This window comes from Plecotus auritus (assembly GCF_963455305.1).
Source record: "Plecotus auritus genome assembly, chromosome: 2".
Taxonomy (NCBI): Eukaryota; Metazoa; Chordata; class Mammalia; order Chiroptera; family Vespertilionidae; genus Plecotus; species Plecotus auritus.
The window spans coordinates 44,830,574-44,851,987 of NC_137771.1; the positions used below are offsets into that span (position 1 = coordinate 44,830,574).

The 21,414-nt window shown below is 41.6% G+C and overlaps 1 protein-coding gene across 1 annotated transcript in view; it reads left to right on the forward strand.

Annotated features, from left to right (window-relative positions):
* PATJ (PATJ crumbs cell polarity complex component) overlaps positions 1-21,414 on the forward strand; it is a 342,671-nt gene that overhangs the window by 69,936 nt on the left and 251,321 nt on the right. Inside the window, exons 15-17 of the mRNA XM_080656343.1 lie at positions 11,705-11,839; positions 17,291-17,452; positions 20,670-20,801. Of these exons, the coding sequence (XP_080512469.1) occupies positions 11,705-11,839; positions 17,291-17,452; positions 20,670-20,801 (429 nt within the window). The remainder of the gene's footprint in view (positions 1-11,704; positions 11,840-17,290; positions 17,453-20,669; positions 20,802-21,414) is intronic.

Here is a 21,414-nt window from a genome sequence, read left to right on the forward strand (position 1 = left end):
CCAAGCCGTGGGGAACTCCTGCAGCCATTCGTCTGTGCTGCCCTCTATTGGAGAGGCTTTTTGGTGAAGCCGGTACTCATCCTCCAGCCTTATGGTCAGGACCTGAATGGGGTGGCCCTTGCCATCAGTAACCTGAGGCCCCCCTTGTCTGAAAGTTATCTGAGCTCCAATCTTAGTGAGCAAGTCTCGTCCTAACAGTGGGTAGGGGCATTCTGGAATTACCATAAAAGAGTGGGATACCCAGCCCGTCCCTAAATCCACCGTTCTTCGGGTAGTCCATGAATACTGGCTCATACCAGTTGCCCCTTGTACCCAAGACTTCTTATTTGTTAATTTTCCTTGAGGCGTACAGAGGACCGAGTGTTGCGCTCCGGTGTCAACAAGGAAGTCAATGGGGGTCCCCTCCACTTTAAGAGTTACCCTGGGCTCGGGGAGGGGATCCGAACCCCGACTCCCCTAGTCACTCAGTTCATCTAGCTCCAGGACCTTCACTCGATCTGCTTCGCCTCCCTTTTTGCTGGCCCTTCTCGGGCACTCTTGTTTCCAGTGCCCTAACTCCCTACAGTAAGCACACTGATCTTTCTGCAGCTTCCGCCTCCCGCCCCGGGCGGTCCCCTTACCGTCCTCCTGGTTGCCGGCGAGTTGGCGGAGACGGCGGTTCCGTTCCTCGGAAGAGTCCGTGGTGGTGGCGAGCAGGATCTTAGCTAGGTCTCGGGTTTGTTTGCTGCTCGCAGCCACCGCAGCGTGAGCCTGCCTTTCTTCCGGGGGCTCCCTGTTATTATACACCTTCTCGGCTACCTCCAGTAGGTCCTTTAAACTCTTCTCCCCCAGCCTATCTACTTTTTGCAGTTTCTTTTTAATATCCGCAGCCGATTGGTTTACAAAGCTTATGATCACAGCTGCCTTGTTTTCAGGAGCTTCTGGATTCATGGGGGTGTAGGTGCGGTATGCCTCCATGATCCGTTCTAAAAAGACAGCTGGAGACTCATCCCTTTCCTGCTGAACACTCCCTACCTTGGCCAAATTAGTTGGCTTTCTAGCAGCCATTCGGAGACCCCCCATTAGAGTCTGGCGGTAGACCCGGAGCCTCTCCTTACCTTCTGCCGTGTTGAAATCCCATTTAGGCCTAGTTAAGGGAAAAGAGACATCTATCTGGACCGGGTTGGTTGTTGGGTTCCCGTCCACGCCTGGAACCACTTTCCGGGCCTCATTGAGGATTCTTTCCCTCTCCTCAGTTGTGAACAGGACCTGTAAAAGCTGTTGGCAGTCATCCCACGTGGGCTGGTGGGTGAAAAGGACAGAATCTAACAGATCAATAAGCCCTGCTGGCTTCTCAGAGAACTTAGGATTCTGAGCCTTCCAGTTGTAAAGGTCACTAGTGGCAAAAGGCCAATAGTGATGGAGTTGATTGCCATCCGCATCTGGGGGCCCCGCGGCTCGTAAAGGTAGGGCTTTAATAGTGGAGTCAGGGGCTGTGACAGACAGTTCCCTCTGAGCCCTTTGTCTAGTAAGAGGCGGGCTTCCCACTGGAACCGCAGCTGCTTCCGGAACTCCGCCCCCAGACGCTCCCGGAACTCCGCCCCCAGACGCTCCCCTTTGCTTGGGAGCATCGCCCCCCTGTGAACCTCTAGGGGGCTGATATGAGGGAGGAAAGATTAGTTCCTCTTCAGTTCCCCCCTGAAAGACAGGGTAGAGGGGAGCTGAAGGCGGGATGAGGTCCTTCTTCTTCACCTTATCCGTTTCCTGCAAAGCAAGTATGGGTTTCAGCTCCAGGGAGCGCGGGGACAGAAAGGGCTTAAGCCAGGAGGGTGGATCTTCCACGAGGTCCTGCCAAGTAATAATGTAAGGGAGTTGATCAGGATGTCCCTTCTTGGGCTGAGAGATGATGTCCCTCACCCGGTGGATGGTGGGGAGGTCGAAGGTCCCCTCCGGCGGCCACCCAACACTAAAAGTCGGCCATTCCCTAGAACAAAAAGTTTGCCACCGGCCCTTCCGGACCTCTACACTGAGGTTGCTAGCTCTTCCCTTAACCTCTTTGAAATGATCAACCATAATGCTTAAAGGAGTGGTTTGAGTCTGTCCCATGATGTCCGTCAACAGAGTCCACAAAACAAAACAGAAAAACACAGACACAGACAAACAAAGGGCCCTTTAGACAAGCTTTCCAATGCGAATCGTTGGAACAAAAACTGACAAAACCGAAAGTGCGGACGACGGCCTCACGCCGATCGGTGGGAGCGACCCACCTCATCCCAGAGGTTTGAGGGGAATACTCGTCCCTCCTGAAGGAGGATCAGGACGTCTCCCGATTCCTCCCGCCCGTGGTCCTCCGGTGCGTCCACCTAGACCGCTTCGGGCACTACCAGAGATTCAGAAATGAGCTCACACAAAAAAGAGACAAGGAACAGACAGACACCTACCGTGGCCAGTCAGACTCTCCGGATCGGGGGTCCCTTGAGGTTCTTGGGGATCCCGGGCGAGCCCCCAAATGTTATGCCCAGATTTCGTGATTCCCAAAGACCACGAGGGAGCCGAGTCCGATGCAAAAGCAAAGAGCCTTTTAATCGAGCTAGCTCGAGCTCAGTCACACACACACACACACACACACACACACACGCACGCACGCACGCACGCACGCACGCACGCACGCACGCACGCACGCACGCACGCACGCACCGGCGCAGCGGCGAGGTGGAGAGAGAGAGAGAGAGAGTCAGCCCCCAAACGCGCTGATTTATAGGGGGCCTGGGAGAGGTAGGAGGGGTGAGGTAGTGTGGTCTCTGCTGATTGGTCGGGATCAGGTTGCACATGGGGCAGGGTGCGGCTTACCTTCCCCTTGCATTTCTATTGGCTAATCCAAAAGTGTGGGTTGGGCTCTTGAGGAGGTTCTAGGGCAGGAACCTGACTCCACGAGGTGGAGGACATAGAACAAAAGGAACATGGAGTCTCCCCGCCCTTTCAATAATTCTCAGGGGGAAAGAGGTATGGGGGCGTTCAGGAAGAGACTGGACAAAAATCGTACACCTATGGATGAGGACAGTGTGGGGGGAGGTAAGGGCAAAGGGTGGGGTGGGAACCGGGTGGAGGGGAGCTATGGGGGGAAAAAGGAGAAACAATTGTAATAATCTGAATAAAGATTTATTTTTTTAAAAAAAAAAATAAATAAAAAGTGGTATAAATGAAAAAAAAATATGAACAACAAAATGGCAACAAATACATACCGATCAACGATTGAATCTAAAAATCAAAATAAACAAATAAGAAATCTAATGAACAGAATAAACTGGTGAATAAAATAGAATCACAGGCATGGAAATGGAATAGACTGACGATTCTCAGAAGGAAGAGGGGTGGGAGGTGGGAAGAGATTAAACAAAGATCTTATATGCATATATGCATTACCTATGGACACAGACAATAGGGTGGTGAAGGCCTGGGGCGGGATGGAAACTGGGTGGAGGGGAGCCATGGGGGGAAAAAAGAAGGACATCTATAATAATCTCAACAACAAAGATTTTTTAAAAAAGATGATGCCATCAACAAATAAAATAGTCTTACTTCTTCCTTTCCAAATATATATATATATATATATATATATATATATATATATATATATATTATTGATTTCAGAGAGGAAGGGAGAGGGAGAGAGATAGAAACATTAATGATGAGACAATCATTGATCGGCTGCCTCCTGCATTCCCCCTACTGGGGACGAGCCCACAAACCCTGCATGTGCCCTGACCGGGAATCAAACCGTGACCTCCTGGTTCATAGGTTGACAACCACTGAGCCACACCGGCCAGGCTCCTTTCCTTTTTCAATATGTGGAAACTGAGTGTCAGGCATATAAAGTGACTTGCCTATGATCAATGTAGCTAGTAAGTGGGAAAATCAGAAAACAAATCAAGAGTTACAGTATTTGGCTTCTAAATCTGTGCCATTTTTTATGCTTTTGAATAGATAATATATGGGCAAAACAAAAATAGATAATACTAGTATAAGGGCAAAATTTAAAAGTTACTGAAGAATGCACTGCAAAAACTAAGTTTTCTTCTCATCCCTCTCCCCCTGTGCTCCTCCCCAGAGGCAACCAAACTCTGTTACAATTCTCAAACGCGTTATTGTATCCTTTGCTGGTCAAATAACAATAGAAACAGTGGTTATCAACTAGGGCAGATGGCCTATCAGAAACATCAGGGGAGCTTTTTCAAAATACCAAATGCCCTATTTGTTCCTCTTTACCAATACTCTGATTCTGTAGGTTTAGAGTGAGGTCCCTAAAGGAAATTGTGATGCCTTTCTTGCCTCGCTCCATTGAGAATTATTGCTCAGGTGTTGCTAAAATGCCTTATGTGTATTTAAGGAAGGAGGTGTTACTTCTTCAAGACAGATGAATAAAGTTTATTGGGAGGATGGCATTTGAACTATGCTAGTACTCTGAAAAAATGGCTTTGCAGAAATAGGAACAATTGATATTCCAGGTGGAGGAAATATCATGAGTAAAGGGAGAGGTAGAGTCATAGTGCAAAGTGTTAGATCAGGTGTCAAAAGCTCAGCTATCACACGGGCCACACAGTAACATAAATGATATATATAAAGTGATAAGTGGCAACTGACACTTGACCTTGGTGTTAGGAAACTGACGAGAACCTTTAATATATTTCCGTATGACAGAGCACATACTGTGCATGTTTTGAGCCTCCAGGATTAAAATTTTAGATGAGCGAGAAAGACTAATATATAAATCAAGCTCTAATGGATGGATTGATGGTCTTGCATAATCTGAGTGAACACACCTAACTTTGGAGGCCATTATGCTGTGTTTCACCCTTAGTTTAAAAGTTGTAGCCTCATTCTCAGGGAGTTTGTTTTTCATTTGTGGTAAATTTAGTACCTCTTTCACCCTAATCTCTAAACATAAATGGCTATTTAATATCCTCTTATCAGAACTAATCATGGGGTTCTTTCTGTTCCATTTTATTTTGAGTTCAACATTTTTGGAAGCATCCTCCCCCATCCCACGGACATATTCATTTCTTTCCAGAATTCCCCCCTTCCGCCCCCGAAGCAACATCATTCATATTCCCACTTGAGTGTTTTGATATCTTGTTGTAGGCTCCTAAAAGTAGAGCTTTTAGCAAAATGAATGAGCTGTGGTTTATTTCATGACAGGTCTCTCCAACTCATGGGTTGAAGGCCTGTGGGTTTCTTGATCACATTTGATTTTTATCATCTTAGCACTGACAGTAAATCACAGCATGGTCACACGTTCCTTGGATACATTTCCTTGCATCCTTTACTTGTCATATCAGAATCATGACAATCCTGCTGCTCATTAGCCTTGTCAATTTCAATAGGACCCCATGCAAAGCACATTGAATAAGCATAAAAAAGCATAACATGCAACGTGTGTGAAGATGTCAATCATCTGTCTGTTGCACCCTCTCCTGTCATTTTTAGCACTTTCTGCTCTCTCTAAGAACTCAATACCAAAGGGGTGGACAACTGAAAGAGGCAGATGAAATGGTTGATTTGTTTAGTTGCTAAATGCAGCTGAGACAGGTAATTAAACAGCCCTGCTCCTGCAGAGAAGCCTGCAGCAATGTAATGTGAAATCTCAGAAACCCAGCTGTACTCAGATTTAGATTCAGAACTAATATTAGGTAGGCCCCTTTCAGATTGACAGATTTTGTAAACATCATTTCTGGTTTATTTGCTCAGCATGATTAGAGATGGAGCATGTGTGTCTCGCTCATGGTTTAAACTTTCTAGGGAGTGTGTACTGTTTATAGATACAATCTGGAATAGCCCAGAACAGTGGTCGGCAAACCGCGGCTCGCGAGCCGCGGTTTGCCGCTTTGTTGACTAATGAGTTTGCTGACCACTGACCTAGACTCTTGATTCCAATAATTACAGGCTGTTGTTGTTCCTTGTGATTAAGCCCCTATCCCAGTGGTCGGCAAACTCATTAGTCAACAGAGCGGCGAGCCGCATGTGTCTCGTGAGCCGCAGTTTGCCGACCACTGGCCCAGAAGGGCAGAGGCTTGTGTCTGGTGGGCAAGGGATTCCATGGTTAAGCCTCTGCTGCTCTTCAGTGCTTCAACCAATTCTTGATGTCAATTATTCCATGGATGTGGGGTCAACCATGTGAATGGAGCAGGGTTGGTAAAGGGCTGGAATAGGAGATTGGAATCAGTTCTCTCCTTAATCCTTTTCTTTTTTATGGGAGGCACATCCTATATAATAAAAGGCTAATATGCAAATTGTCCCCTCAACCAGGAGCTTGACCAGGGGGCAGAGCCAGCCGGCCAACCTCCCACGTCCCCTCCCTCGAGCCGGCCCAGCCCAATAGGCCCTGATCGGGGTGGGCTGGCTGACCCCACCCATGCATGAATTTGTGCATCGGGCCTCTAGTTATTATATAAATAGAAAACATCTCTCTCTCTGTACAACAATGTCTTTGTTTTAATTTGTTGCATTTATTTCTATGCAGAAATTGCCACCACTATCTACTCAGGTATTGAAACCAAAAACTTAGCAATTATTTCTTTTCACTTACATCCCACAGGGCATCCCCCAGCAGGGTCTTTGTAGGGCAAAAAAGTTCTTATCCTTCAAGTCTCACCTTAAATGTGTCCCCATCTCTGTGAAACCTTCTCTGACCAACTTTCCATAATGGCCTGCACCAATTACATCTGACATCTCAACCTCTATTAGTTCCTTCATAGCATTTGTCTCAATTAGTAATTATTTGTTTATTTTTCACTTGTTTGTTGGTGAGTTGTTTGCTTCCTTATTTGTTTGCCTGTATCTGTTTTCTCTCTTTTTTTAATTTTTATAAACTTTATTTTTTTGGCTTTCTTTTTCTTTTTTTTAAATTTAATAAATCTTTATTGTTCAGATTATTACAATTGTTTCTCCTTTTTCCCCCCATAGCTTCCCTCCACCCGGTTCCCACCCCACTCTTTGCCCTTACCTCCCCCCACACTGTCCTCATCCATAGGTGTACGATTTTTGTCCAGTCTCTTCCTGCACCCCCCATACCTCTTTCCCCCTGAGTATTATCAGTCCACTCCCTTTCTATGCCCCTGATTCTATTATATTCACCAGTTTATTCTGTTCCTCAGATTTTTAATTCACTTGATTTTTAGGTTCACTTGTTGATAGATATGTATTTGTTGTTCATAATTTTTATCTTTACCTTTTTCTTCTTCTTCCTCTTCTTAAAGAATACCTTTCAGCATTTCATATAATACTGGTTTGGTGGTGATGAGCTCCTTTAGCTTTTTCTTATCTGTGAAGCTCTTTATCTGACCTTCCATTCTGAATAATAGCTTTTCTGGGTAGGGTAGTCTTGGTTGTAAGTTCTTGCTATTCATCACTTTGAATATTTCTTGCCACTCCCATCTGGCCTGCATAGTTTCTGTTGAGAAATCAGCTGACAGTCGTATGGGTGCTCCCTTGTAGGTAATTAACTGTTTTTCTCTTGCTGCTTCTAAGATTCTCTCTTTGACTTTTGCTCTTGGCATTTTAATTATGATGTGTCTTGGTGTGGTCCTTTTTGCATTCCTTTTGTTTGGGGTTCTGTGCGCTTCCTGGACTTGTAAGTCTATTTCTTTCACCAGGTGGGGGAAGTTTTCAGTCATTATTTCTTCAAATAGGTTTTCAGTATCTTGCTCTCTCTCTTCTTCTGGCACCCCCATAATTTGGATGTTGGTATGCTTGAGGTTGTCCCAGAGGCTTCTTACACTATCTTCAACTTTTTGGATTCTTTTTTCTTTTTTTTTTGCTTTTCCAGTTGAGTGTTTTTTGCTTCTTTGTATTTCAAACCTTTGACTTGATTCTTGTGTTCCTCTAGTCTATTGTTGGGTCTCTGTATAATATTTTTTATTTCAGTCAGTGTATGTTTAATTTCTAGTTGGTCCTTTTTCATATCTTCGAGGGTCTCGTTATATTTATCGGCCTTTTCTAGGATATTCTTAAAGAGCCTTATAACCGTGATTTTGAATTCTATATTCAGTCATTTGTTTTCCTCCATTTCTTTCGTTTGTGATTTGTTTCTTTGTCTCCCCATTTTTCACTGCTTCCCTGAGTTGGTAGAGTAGCTTTGTGTGCTAGGTTTCCTATATGGCCCAGTGGGTCGGCCTCCCCAGTTAACCTGAGGTGGACACTCTTGGTGCACCCCTTTGTGGACTGTATGTACAGCCTTGTTGTAGTTAAGTCTTGATTGTTGTTGGTATCACTGGGAGGAATTGACCTGCAGGCCAGTTGGCTGTGAGGATCAGCTGTGTCTACGCTGGGAGATTTTCGATGCTGGAGACAGCCTTATAGGATTAGCCTTGCCAGATTGCAAAAGCCTCTGTGCTCGGCTTGGAAGGGGTGTAGTCTCAGGGCAGGGCAGACAGTCTTGGCTTCCCGTCAGCCCTGCCCTTGCACACAAGTCTCCAGACCTCTGCCTTCCGCGGTTCCCGAGTTTCCGCCTTACAGTCCAGATTTCCCTGGTAAGAGCGTGGGTCCCCAGGGGCTCTCCCGGAACTGCGGTTCAGTGCAGTCGGAACTGGGGTTTGGTGTAGTCAGGAGCTTCTGACTCCCTTCCGCTAGGGATAGCCTGTGGTAATCTCCGCAGTCAGTCTTTGTGCACACTCGCACCTCCAGACCCCTGCCGCCGCGGCTCCCCTGGGTCTCCGAGTCTCCGTGTGCCTTTCTCTCTACCTGACAGTCCAAACTCCCCCTGTATGAGCCTGGGTCCACAGGGTTTCACCCAGAACTGAGGTTTAGTGCAGTTGGAACTGGGGTTCAATGCAGTCGGGGCCTTCTTTCCCCCTTCAGCCAGAGAAAGCCAGCCAGGCACTCCGCCGCCCTTCCTCTCTGCGCTCGCGTGTCTCCGTACCTCAGCTCTTTGCCGCTCCTTCTCCGTGAGATTTCCTCTTTCCTTCTAGTTGTAGAATTTCCACTCAGCCAGCTTTCCTGTGGTTCTGGTTGGTGTCCGTTCTGTCTTTTAGTTGTAGTTTTGAAATTGTTGTGTGGGGCAGCAGTTTAGGTGCTTACCTATGCCGCCATCTTGGTTTCTCCCGCATGTATCTGTTTTCTCTCTTGCTTGTTTATTGTCTGTCTCCACACTAGATGTTAGTTCCATGAGGATTGTTTCTTTCGTTCATTCCAGCTCATAACTCAAATCCTTGCACATAGTTTATGCTAGATAGCATGCTCAAATGAGATTGCAGATGAATGGTATGCTGGTAAAACCTAGCTCTCTAAAAGGAAAAAATCAAAAGCAGTTTTAATTTGTAGCATCTACCCATACCTGTGGTATAAACAGCGCTACCATGGGAGTATTCAAGCTACTCAACAGACATCACTGAAACCACTGAGTCGGGAAGGGATTTACAATTGCATTTCATTGTTTCAGGTTTCTCTGTGGGAGCAGGAATTTTATTACTCATTCCAGCTGCATTTAGCAACTGAACAAATCATTGTTTCATCTTTTTCAATTGTTCACTCCTTCAGTGGTCTCTAAGTTTTTAGAGAGTATTTCTACCATACATATATAACAGATAGAAGCATTTCAAGAACATGGATAAAATATGTTAAAAATAATTAGGAAGTGATAGATTTTGAGTACATTTATTACATTTGAGTATTTTATTACATTTATTTTAATATTTATTTAATTGTAACTTTATATAATCTAATTTTTAATAATAGGTATATTTAGCAACTAGCTTGCAAAATTTCTGAAAATTGAATAATCTGCTGTTACTAGCAGGCTTCAGCATCCCGCTAGAGATGACTTGTGTATGGGTAGACCCACTGACCACTCTGCCCTAGTGTTTGGTTCATAAACAGAAGAAGACAGTTGGCCTAGATAGGTGGGAAAATTGTAATTACAGAAACGTTTCTCTGAGAATTTTTACTTGCCTTTTACTATGCAAGAAGATGACATTAATGTCTCCTCCTAGCTTGGTATACAGATTTGGTACAATGACTAGACAAGAGAATAAGGTGGCAGCAGTGAGAAATAAAGAAATCAGAAAGAGGGAATAAGAGCTATTTCTTAGCTCACATACTCTGAGTCTTTCATTTAGAGTGCTAGACCAGTGGTCGGCAAACTGCGGCTCGCGAGCCACATGCAGCTCTTTGGCCCCTTGAGTGTGGCTCTTCCACAAAATACCACGTGCGGGCGCGCATGTACAGTGCAATTGAAACTTCATGGCCCATGCGCAGAAGTCGGTTTTCGGCTCTCAAAAGAAATTTCAATCGTTGTACTGTTGATATTTGGCTCTGTCTTATTGCCAGAGGTGGCTGTCGAATGTGAAGTACTTGGTGGTCAAGAGCACTTACTTTTCAGAAAATTAGCCCAAGGCCAACAGTCATTTATGCCTATTTGAAGTCATTGAGGACTTAGTCAGCCAGACTGCTTGCCACTTCAGATTTGTCTGTCTGTAGTGCTGTAGTGGAATGGAAATGAACCCCAAGTGGTGTCTGAGGCAAGGCCTGTGGAACTCTGGGGTCTCAGAACAGATGACTAATGGGAGGTGACAAGCTCAGAGGTCACAGAGAATAGGGAATATGAGGGAAAGAGCCATGCATTGCCATCTTGTGTGGGGCTTTCTCCTTATCAAGTATACAGTTAGAGGTAGACCTGGTGTTTGTAGATACACAGACTATTGATATAGGAAATATAAATCATAATTAGCACCATTTACCATATTTGAATTTATAGAGTCACTGAAATGTTTGAGTGCTTATTTAAATAACTGACTAAGAAAGAAGCTAATAATGAGAAATTATTAGCTCAGTTTTTGAAAGTCAAAGGCATGGAATTTGGTGAATGCCTTTGACCTTCACAGCCAACAGCACCAAGACACTCATCTCTTTACATTGGCATTGGCTAGATTAGCTCTTGACTCATTTCTTAGCTCACATAAATCCTTTTAAGCCAACAGCATCAATCTTAGGGTAGAATAATGATTACCTCTCTTATTACACACCCATACCTCTCCACAAATTAGAAGTTGTTTGTATTTAAGAAGAATATCTCAAATGAGGTGCCATATTTCATGGATTAGTTCAAATAATTTTTTTAACTTAAAAAGTTCAATTATTACAGTCAAATAACATTTAATGAGCCCATGTTTAGTGTCTAGAACTGTTTTAGGGCTTGAGGTTATAGAGAGAAATGATATGACTCTGTACTCAAGCAGAGGGAACAATCAAGAAAACTGAAATTTTGAACACAGTCTGTAATGAGCTGTGATGGCAGTGTGCACAGGGTGGTATTGAAGGCAGATTAACTCAGATATCAGGGAGTGCTTTCTGGAAGTGACACTCTTTTTGTATTGAAGCATTCGTGGAAGTTAATGAGATGATAAAGAGGAGTTAGGGTGTTCTGGGAGATGGGAAACCCTGCAGAAAAGTGAAATGCAGAATTGATACTGGGAACTTGGGGAGGTTGGAGTGCCTAGAGCTTAGAAATGAAGGCAGAACTCTGTACGTCTGCTTCTTTATTCTCAGGAAATCTAAAATGAGAAGAGGAATGAGAATAAGAAGGCAACTCATATTTTACTTGAGGCTGGTTTTCCTATGGATTTTGGTGATTGGACTTAAGGGGTGGGGCTTTTCTGTCAAATACCTGATGGAGGATTAGTAGCCAGATGTGTCCTCATGGTATTTGATATTATTGCTTTGTATTTTGCTGCAGCTCCTGCCCATTCACACTCTGAGGCTTGGCATGGAAGTGGATTCCTTTGATGGGCATCATTATATCTCTTCGATCATTCCAGGTGGTCCTATTGACATGCTGAACCTCCTTCAGCCAGAGGATGAGCTTCTTGAGGTAAAATTTATGAGGGACAGACAGGAACTTTTAAGGTCCAGGAACATGTGTTCTCACTGAGTTATATTATCACTGATGCCAATGAAATGTGATCTACTTAGAATGAAGAAACTTGGTGTATTGTGTACTTCAAGGTAGCTGAGAGATTTTAAATGTTCTCACTACACACAGACACAAATGGTAACTGCGAGATGATAGAATTGTTAACTAACCTTATTGTGGTAATAATTTCATAATACATATTCTATATAATAAAGGGTAATATGCAAATTGACCCTAACGGCAGAACGACCGCTGGACCAGTCACTCTGAGGTGCACTGACCACCTCTTGGTCCCTTTCCCCAGCTGGCAGACTCCGATTGCCTGATGGCCACCGGTGGCGGGAGCGGGGCCAGCCAGCGGGTGGGAACAGCCAACCTCTCGGTTCCTTCCCCAAGCTATCAGGCACCGATCACCTGTTGGCAAACAGGGAACCAGAGGTGGGTGGTGGCATGGGGTGGGGCCGGCTGCGGGCAACTGGGGAAGATGGCCCTGATCACAGGCCTGGCCTAAGGACCGTACCCACGCACTAATTTCGTGCGCTGGGCCTCTATTGTGTATATATATCAGATTATCACATTATATACCTTAAACTTACACAGTGTTATATGTCAATTATATCTCAATGAAGATGGAAAAAAATAAAAAAAGATACAAAATATTGCCTGGCCAGTGTGGTTCAGTGGTTGAGCAAGAACTCATGCACCAAGAGGTTGCCGGTTCAATTCCTGGTCAGGGCACATACCCAATAGGGGACATGCAGGAGGCAGCCGATCAATGTTTCTCTCTCATCAATGTTTCTATCTCTCCTTCTCCCTTCCTCTCTCTCTAAAAGTAAATAAAAGCATATTTTTAAAAATATAACAGCTTATATAATGATAAAGGAAGTAAATAATATGCTTTAACTTCATGTTCCCCATCTTTGGGACTCCTGAAATGTCTGAGTGCTTATTTCAATAATTTATTAAGAAAGAAGCTAATGTCCTATTTTAGTCTGATAGCATAATTAGTATTTTTTGAGAAAAATTCTTTTTAAGAATCTAATTCATGACCCTTACTTGAAACATGTAGTGACACTTATTTGCATGTTTTGTTTATTATTTCTATTAAGGATTAGAGCTGGGTGACCTCGGGCTGATGTCTTCTTGACTGGTTTTCAGATTGTCTTCTTGGGACGCCCTCCCCACAACATGGCTGCTAATAGTGGGCTCACTCAGGCTCCCCAGCTGCTCTGCAGGCAGACCAATTCTAGAACACTTCTGCTTTGACCTGACTTTCTTAAGAGATTTTGTTAGATTGGAAAGTTTTGTAACTAACACAATGAACAAACCAATGAACACCGAAACACCTAATTTTACATGTAAGAAAATAAGGCATTGATTTTCTGTAACTTTATACACTGGTAGCATGATAACTTTAGTTCATGTGTTCTAACTCCCTTTTCACTTTTTTAAACAAATACATCACACTCCTTTTTAAGATCCTAAAAAAAAAGATGTGGGGAATGATCTAACTCAGAGGAAACTGCATAGGAGAGGCTTTTTTTCTCCCAAAAGTTAGGAACCACAAGAAGCCGTAGTTTGGGTTTAATAGAATCAGCCTAGTAGCCTTAGCCAAGATTAGAATCGCACGAGCCTTAATTATAGAAATTTCTTTCTAAAATTTATGTTTGCTCAAAGTGAAATGACAAGGATAGCAAATAGGTTTCTTTTTTCTTTCTTCTTTTTTTCTTTTAGCAGGGTCCAGCCATCTAGAAGAGTATTTTTTTGTGTTTGTTAATCCTCACCCGAGAATATTTTTCCATTGTGTTTTGTTTTGTTTTGTTTTTGTTTTTGTTTTAGAGAGAGTGGAGAGGGACAGAGAGAAATATTGATGTGAGAGAGACACATGGATTGGTTGCTTCCCACGTGTGCCCGTCCATGGTGGGGGATGGAGCCTGCAACCAAGGTACATGCCCTTGACAGGAATTGAACCTGGGAACCTTCAGTCCACAGGCCAATGCTCTATCTACTGAGCCAAACTGGCTAGGGCAGTGGTCGGCAAACTCATTAGTCAACAGAGCCAAATATCAACAGTACAACGATTGAAATTTCTTTTGAGAGCCAAATTTTTTAAACTTAAACTTCTTCTAACGCCACTTCTTCAAAATAGACTCGCCCAGGCCATGGTATTTTGTGGAAGAGCCACACTCAAGGGGCCAAAGAGCCTCATGTGGCTCGTGAGCCGCAGTTTGCTGACCACGGGGCTAGGGCTAAAAGAGTATGTTGAATTTCAAGGTCAGAGGGAAAAGTCTTATGAGTAATTGTTGTCAAATTCTCTCATAAGCTTGGGAGGGCAGGTGTGGTGGAGTCCTATTGTAAAATGTAGTAAGTTAGTTATTTTAGAGTTATTCAAGAAATGATATTGGATTGCTTATTGGCAGATTAGTACCCTAGATATTACTATATCACTTATGGTTATTTATTTGTTTTGAATTATGTTTTTCTTTCTGATTTGCTGAGCACATGACATAGCCTTGTGGATATCAGACATGACATTCTGTAGATTGAAGACCATTTGGAGACCATTTCTCTAATATGTACTTGTTAGATATTGAGACATGAGATATATCAGTTTGGGAGATGTGGAAATATGAGCAAAAAACAGTTTTAGTTCACTTTTTTTTTGTGGTAAAATATACCTAACATATAATTTACATTTTAAGCATTTTTAGTGTATAATTCAGTGGCTTTAAGAATAATTCACTACTAGTATAGGGTAGGTGATAAAGAAATGTTAGCTGGATCTGAGTAGAGCTAGTATAAGTCATCACAGCCATCAAATGAGTCCTCTGTGCCTTAGCCAAGATTAGAATCCCTTGGGCCTTGGACCTTGTAATGGAATGGGATGTGATAAAGTAACATGAAAACTTGAATTTATAAGTATACATTTTTGGTGAAAAAACTTGGGATATAGAAAGAAGCACAGGTTTGAAAGTCTGAAGAGCTGCTTTTGATTCTGAATTTGCCACAGCTAAACCATGTCCCTTGGCATGTCACATAATTTTGAGAATCAGTTTCTTCATCAATAAATTCCTACATTACTGTGTGTTTGTGAGGATCTAATGGAGTACTATCCATGTAAACTATTAAGCATTATCTCACTGGGAATATTGGCAATATTCTCATTGGGGAAAGGCATAAACAGTCTTTATGGGATAAGATGAGTGAGGATTGAATGAGGTAATGTAGTGGCACAATACTTGTGCAGTATTATGTACTCTGCAAATGAGTACGTATGTGTGCGTTTTCTAATCACAGTTTGAACAGTTGAGAAGTGGCAGTCCTTAAGAGAGTCTCAAGTTGAAGGGCCTAGAAAAATAGTGTGAACTCTGAAAAAAAAGTTGGCTGCTTCTAAGTAACCAAATATAGAAATAATAACAATTTTTAAAAGCTCTGTAAAGTTAGCCAGAGAAACTCCTGAACGTAAAGTGTGTGTGTGTGTGTGTGTGTGTGTGTGTGTGTGTGTGTGTGTGTGTTTAATGTACTCCTTAGAGTTCAAAACAGAAACACAAATAGGCTTTGGGGTTAGAACACTGTGCCAAGGCTCAGCCCAGAGCAGCTATTTGCAGCAGCCATAAATCCCCTTAGGTAGGAGCTGGTAATGGGAAATGTGACCAATCCCTTCAGCGATAGAGCGCAGAGAGGAGGACTACCAGGCATGGCTATAATAATTGGAGACAATTCAAATGAATAAATAATGAGCTAAATAAATATTTAAATGTACTCCAAGATGAAAACCTGAAAAGTGTCTTCCTAATTTGCTGAAGTAATGTGAAACACAGACTAACACTGTGTATGGGTAGAATTCCTTCTTTGAGTATATGTGCTTGCTTTGTTTTCCTTGTAAGTTACTACCCATTTGGTTGGTTTTAGAACTTTCTGTGCTCTGGCACCACTTGGCACCATGGACATGGTGTGATCGGGGACAGGTACCTCCTTACCCACTTTTGTGTGCTGATTGGCTTGTAATTCTTCCAAGGCAAGCCTTTCATCTGCTGCTGAACGTGCTGTCCCCTGGGCCCTTTCATCAGTCAGAACGTCTTGGGAGATGATGTTTACTTTCCCACTAGGGCTAGCTCCCTGAAGCACATGCGGGTCTCTTTACTATGTGGTGATTTCTTTGTAAATAATTAAGAGGCAGGGAGATTGTCTGGCCTGATGGCTAAGTGCTTGGTATGTTACAGGCCTGAGAGTGGTTCCAAGGGACAGTTGATTCGGGGCTCAGATAACTTGCTGATGGGGTGCTTCCAAAAACCCACTGTGCTCTTATTCTCTGAGCAGTGACGGATTTAGGGGAGAGGTTCCTCCCACAAAGGCAGACATCAGCACTGCACCTGCCACAAATTAATGCCAGAAACAGAACGTCTTTAAAACTAATGATGCTGCTGACCCCTCCCAGGAAGTCCCAGAGTTAGATGTGAAAAGATTATTTGTTGCCTGGATTGTGTTCATGCCTCAGCCTTTTGGGAGCAGTAGACAGATCAGCTTTTTGTGACGTTTCGTCAGAACTGGCAGAGCTCCTTGAGCTAAAGTCATATATATGGAAAATTAGAACAGACATCTTTATAAATCATCTTTGGTGCAAAATATTGCTATTGTGCACTAAAAAGAATATAAAATTTAGATTTTTTTGGTGATAAGTATTACTCATCATTAAGGAATAGTTGGTTATCTTTTTTTCTTTTAAACATATAAAATAATTTGAAAACTGACACACTTTCTGCAATTGGTGACTGTGTCAGCAGAGCATGTAAGAACAGAACTGATGCAATGTTATATGTACTTTTCTATCAAAGTGACTTTTCTCAGTCGGGTATTAAGAGTTTATGGGATGTGAAAGAAAATGGTGAACTGAGGCTAAATTTTGACAGTAGCCTAGATTTTGTTACATATACGCTGTCAGTCCAGCAGCTTTTAACAGCCTTAAAATTGGTGTTAATATCTATAGTGATAGTCTTACAAAATGAAAAAGCAAGAGGAAATGGTCTTAAGAAGGCTGTATGTGATATTGAATGTGTTTAAGGAGAGATGGGTAGAAGTGGATGAGAGAATAGAACATTGGAGTATAGAAAGGAGGAGCCATGGAGGTATGAAATATTAGGCAGATCACATACCCAGTAAAAATTGTACTCTGCACCCATTTTATACTTTATTCACCCAAGTTCAATAAAGGTTTAGCCTTAAGTTTCTATAAATTTTAAGGATTTCTAATGTTTTTAGTTACAACTAAAATAATGTTAAGTTTAGGCCCTTTGTTTACAGGGAAAGTAAAACAATATCCTAATTTCATTTTGATAGATTGATGTAAGCTGGAGATTTTTGTGTGTTTTTTTTATCTGGGACCTCCTTAATTTCGACTTGTCTTTCTAGTTCAATGGTGTGCAGCTCTATGGGAAATCTCGCCGAGAAGCAGTCTCCTTTCTTAAGGAAGTGCCACCCCCCTTTACCTTGGTTTGCTGTCGACGGTTGTTTGATGATGAAGCCTCTGTAGATGAGCCAAGGACCACTGCAGCCTCTCTTCCTGAGATGGAGGTACTAAATCAGTGTACCACGGTTCCCACAGGCACGCCCACTCATCAAGTATCCCCCGAAGAGTGTGTTACGATATAAAGAGAGAGAAAATATTTCCCCCTTTTTTTATTTTACTACAGTAGCTCTCAATGACAACAATGCATAGCTTTCAAACTGTTACTTTTCATATAATATCATAAAATTTTCTCCTACTCCCGCCCCTTGCAATATTGGAGACATTAATGTGCATGCTCTTGGATTTTAGAGAAGCTTTTTCTAGCATTTGCCTGGGCTCATTGCTTTTGGCTCCCGGTTTAACTCAGTTCATCTTAATCAGTTGAAGACGTTGTTGAATATCTAATGGACTTCCCCTTTTTCAGAGCCTCAAAAATATGAAGATCTATGACCAATTTTGAAGTGAGTCTAAAAATTGCTATAAAAACCTTCAGAAGGTCAGAGAATACAATAACACTTTCGATGCTCCTGATACTCTTTTTTTTTTTTTTTAAGAGCATTGTGATTATGAAAACAGTTTCAAGCACATGCTTTGTCATCTTATGCCATTTGTAACCTCATCTTTTATGCCATTTTCATCTTTCTGGACTCTTCTAGATTATAATTCTAGTAAGAAAAGTTTTAGATACATGGGGGCCTTTCCTTTTACCTACCTATGGTCTGAATTTCAAAATACAGGAACTCTAATCCTGCTCTATCATGTAATGATTGTGAATCTTTGAGCAAATAATTTGGCTTCTGTTCATATTCTTCCTCTGAAAAGTGGGGATACTTAGTACTTAGCCATTCATCCGTTTGTGTGAGGAGGAGATGAAGTAATGTAGGCAAAGTGCTAGTCACAATGCCTTGCCCATCGAAAGTGCTCCGTGAAAGTTAGCTTTAGCTATTCTTGACTCCTCCAGTTCATCTATCATTGTTTTCTGATCTCCTAATGACGTAAGAGTCTAGCTTAGCATCATCTTATAGTCACAGGTGCTTATTTAAACTTGTTTTTACCAGGAAATTGTCAGCTCCTGTGAGCAGAGGACATATCTTAAAATTATTTTGTATCTCATAGTGTTTTCATTCTGTACTGGGCATATAAGAAGTGCTTAGGAGATTACTGGTTGAGAATCTTTTTAAAAATGTTTTATCTTTAGTGAAGCATACTTCAAAGAAGGGACTCAAATGCCACCCTTTTTTGACTCTTGCTGTCTTTACTAAAACTAAATGCGGGTGATGGCTTACCTCTAAAGGTTGATAAAAATGCCTTTAATCTAATCTTACAGGGTGTGTAAATCACCAACCCAGCTTGCTGACTCTGTCCTCCCATCTGTCATACTTTACCACAGTGGGTAAACTACAGCTCTGAATTATGCTAAATGTCAGCCTTGCTGCCCATTAGTTGATTGCTTTCCATTCTGTGAATACAGGAGTTAATGCAAAATTGATTGTATCAAAATGGCATATTTCAGGTTGTGGAATAATATCTTATATACCTTAAATGCCTTGGAATTCCTATGAACTTGAGTTTTAGAATTGTATGTGGTTTTTTAAAATCCTGGCTCTCTTTTCCATCTGTCTCTTTTTTTCATTTATCCCAATGCTATCTTAAGTTCTTAAACTCTGTTTAGGCAGCTCAGCCAAATTCTAATGGTCATTAATCAGTGAGGGTATTAAATGCCCCAGTAAAACATTAATCATATTGTATTAGCCATTGGAACTTTACTTTTTATTGGAAGGTATGAATGTTTTCTTTATAAGTATCATTTTCTCACATCAGGCTGATATATACAGAGGTTACTGATCCAGAACATTTCCACTAATGTCAAATTTTGTAACTCAAGAACCAAGAAATTATTCCCATGTTTAGATTTAATGCACCATGGATTGAGTATTGACTTTCCATGTCCTGCAGGGACAGATTGAGGTCTGGACCAACCCTAATTAAAATGTGTTTGTGTGTTAGCTATGGTGCCTTACTCTTCCATGTTAGAGGGGTTTCCCCCCAATTTTAATTCCATTAAATTGATTCTCTTATACAGGTCACTCAAAATGGTATTTGTAGAAATAATACACTTTCATTTTATTTACTAGGATTTTCCAAAGTTTTAAGAAGTCTACTTTTGAAAATTATTATTTAGCCTGTAGCTTTATTAAAAAAGAGTTTCAGGGAAAACCCACTGAAAGATGGATGATTCATTAATGTATGATCAAATATTTGTCGAGTGGCTGTTGTGTGCTAGTCACTATTGTGGTTTGAGTGGATAACCATGATAAACTCTATGGTAGCCTGCGGAGTTTTCATTCTAGCTTGTTGTTAGGGCTACAAAGAAAAAGATTATTCTTGAGCTTCAGGTAGAAATTCAGAGTATTTTAGGAAAGTTAAATCATATAAAAAAAAAACCCAATTATACAGTACTATAAATAGTATCAGGACAGAAGGTTGGAGCAGCTATTCTTGCTCTGCGTAGTTGACTCATTGACCCTGTATCATTTAATTTCCTAGAATTCCATATGGCAGTGACTTTTCCCTGAAAGAAAGGGAAGTCTGGAATAGGAGGACCTGGGGATGTGAGGTCAGGGGAAATAACCAAGGAGAGTGGACTGGGTAGTTGTGCCAATCTACTTCCTCCAAGATGAGATTTTCATTATTTTGACGTAGTGATTTTTATCTGTTTTTAGATTTACATGATTCCCAAAGACTTGAATTTTTTTCCACCTTATTTTTCTAGTAAAGTCTTTACTTGAAAACTTCTAGGAGTCAACAGAATTGGTTTCTCTGTGTCCTTTCCTGGTTTCTCTCTGTGTTGGCATCTTTCTTTGTCTCTTACTATAACTGCAAATTCAGGTATTGCTACTTAAGTATCTTTTAAGCTTTGACTTTGTATGATGTTTTCATTTTTTCTTAAATTGCATATTTTTCCTTTTATGCTTCTAATGGGATGACAGAACTCATTGAAGTATAAGAGGTCAGTGTTAATACTTTGAATGAAATGGGTACTTTACATTAAAAAAAAACTTATATGCACAATCTGCATATTTAAGTGCTTGAATTTTCATGAAGATCTTATATTAGAGTATATATGCCTCTGTGCATGACCCTTTAAGCAGATTAGAAATAAAAAACTATGCATGCCAAAGAGAACCCCCAGTTTGAGAAGCAGCTATGAGATTCCTGACATGTTCTTTTCAGAATTGGAAGGACAGTGTTTTGAAGCATATATGTTCTTTTGTATTTCAGGCTGATCACCATGTAGATGTCAACACTGAAGAAGATGATGATGGGGAATTAGCACTGTGGTCTCCTGAAGTCAAGATTATTGAACTAATAAAAGATCATAAAGGCTTGGGATTCAGCATTTTGGATTACCAGGTATAAGAACCTCTGTAGAGTTTTTTGGAGTGATTAGTTTGTACTAACATTATAGGAAGTAGTAAATCATTTTAAGGCACCCATTGACTTAGGCAAAACTGAATGATTTGATGGAGATAGTTCCTGTCCAAAGATGAGGTGTCATATTTTGCATTGTTAGCTTGACAACTGAGCATTCAGTTTGGTTGCTTTTAGTATATTTAGACTTATGCAGCCATCACCACAGTCTAACTTTAGAACATTTTCATCACCCCCAAAAGAAACCTTATGCATATTAGTAGTTATTTCCAATTCTACTCCTCTCCCTCCCCTTCACATGGAGGTTTTTGTAGTTTTGCTTACCTGTTAACCTCATTGAGCTTAATTAAGTAGAAATGTGAAATTTCTACTTGGTAAAATTATATATTTACATTTAATAATGGGGCACATAATATTTATGTATTTATATGTACCCCAAATATGACTAGGGTAAAATGACTGATGCATTTGGGGGAGGATGTGAAAGGTCACAATAAGACATCTATATGCTTACCAGCTTACCAGTTTATAGTACTTTTAGAGCTTCTGATTATTATGGGGAATTAAAACTGCTGGCAAGAGATCTCTTCAATTT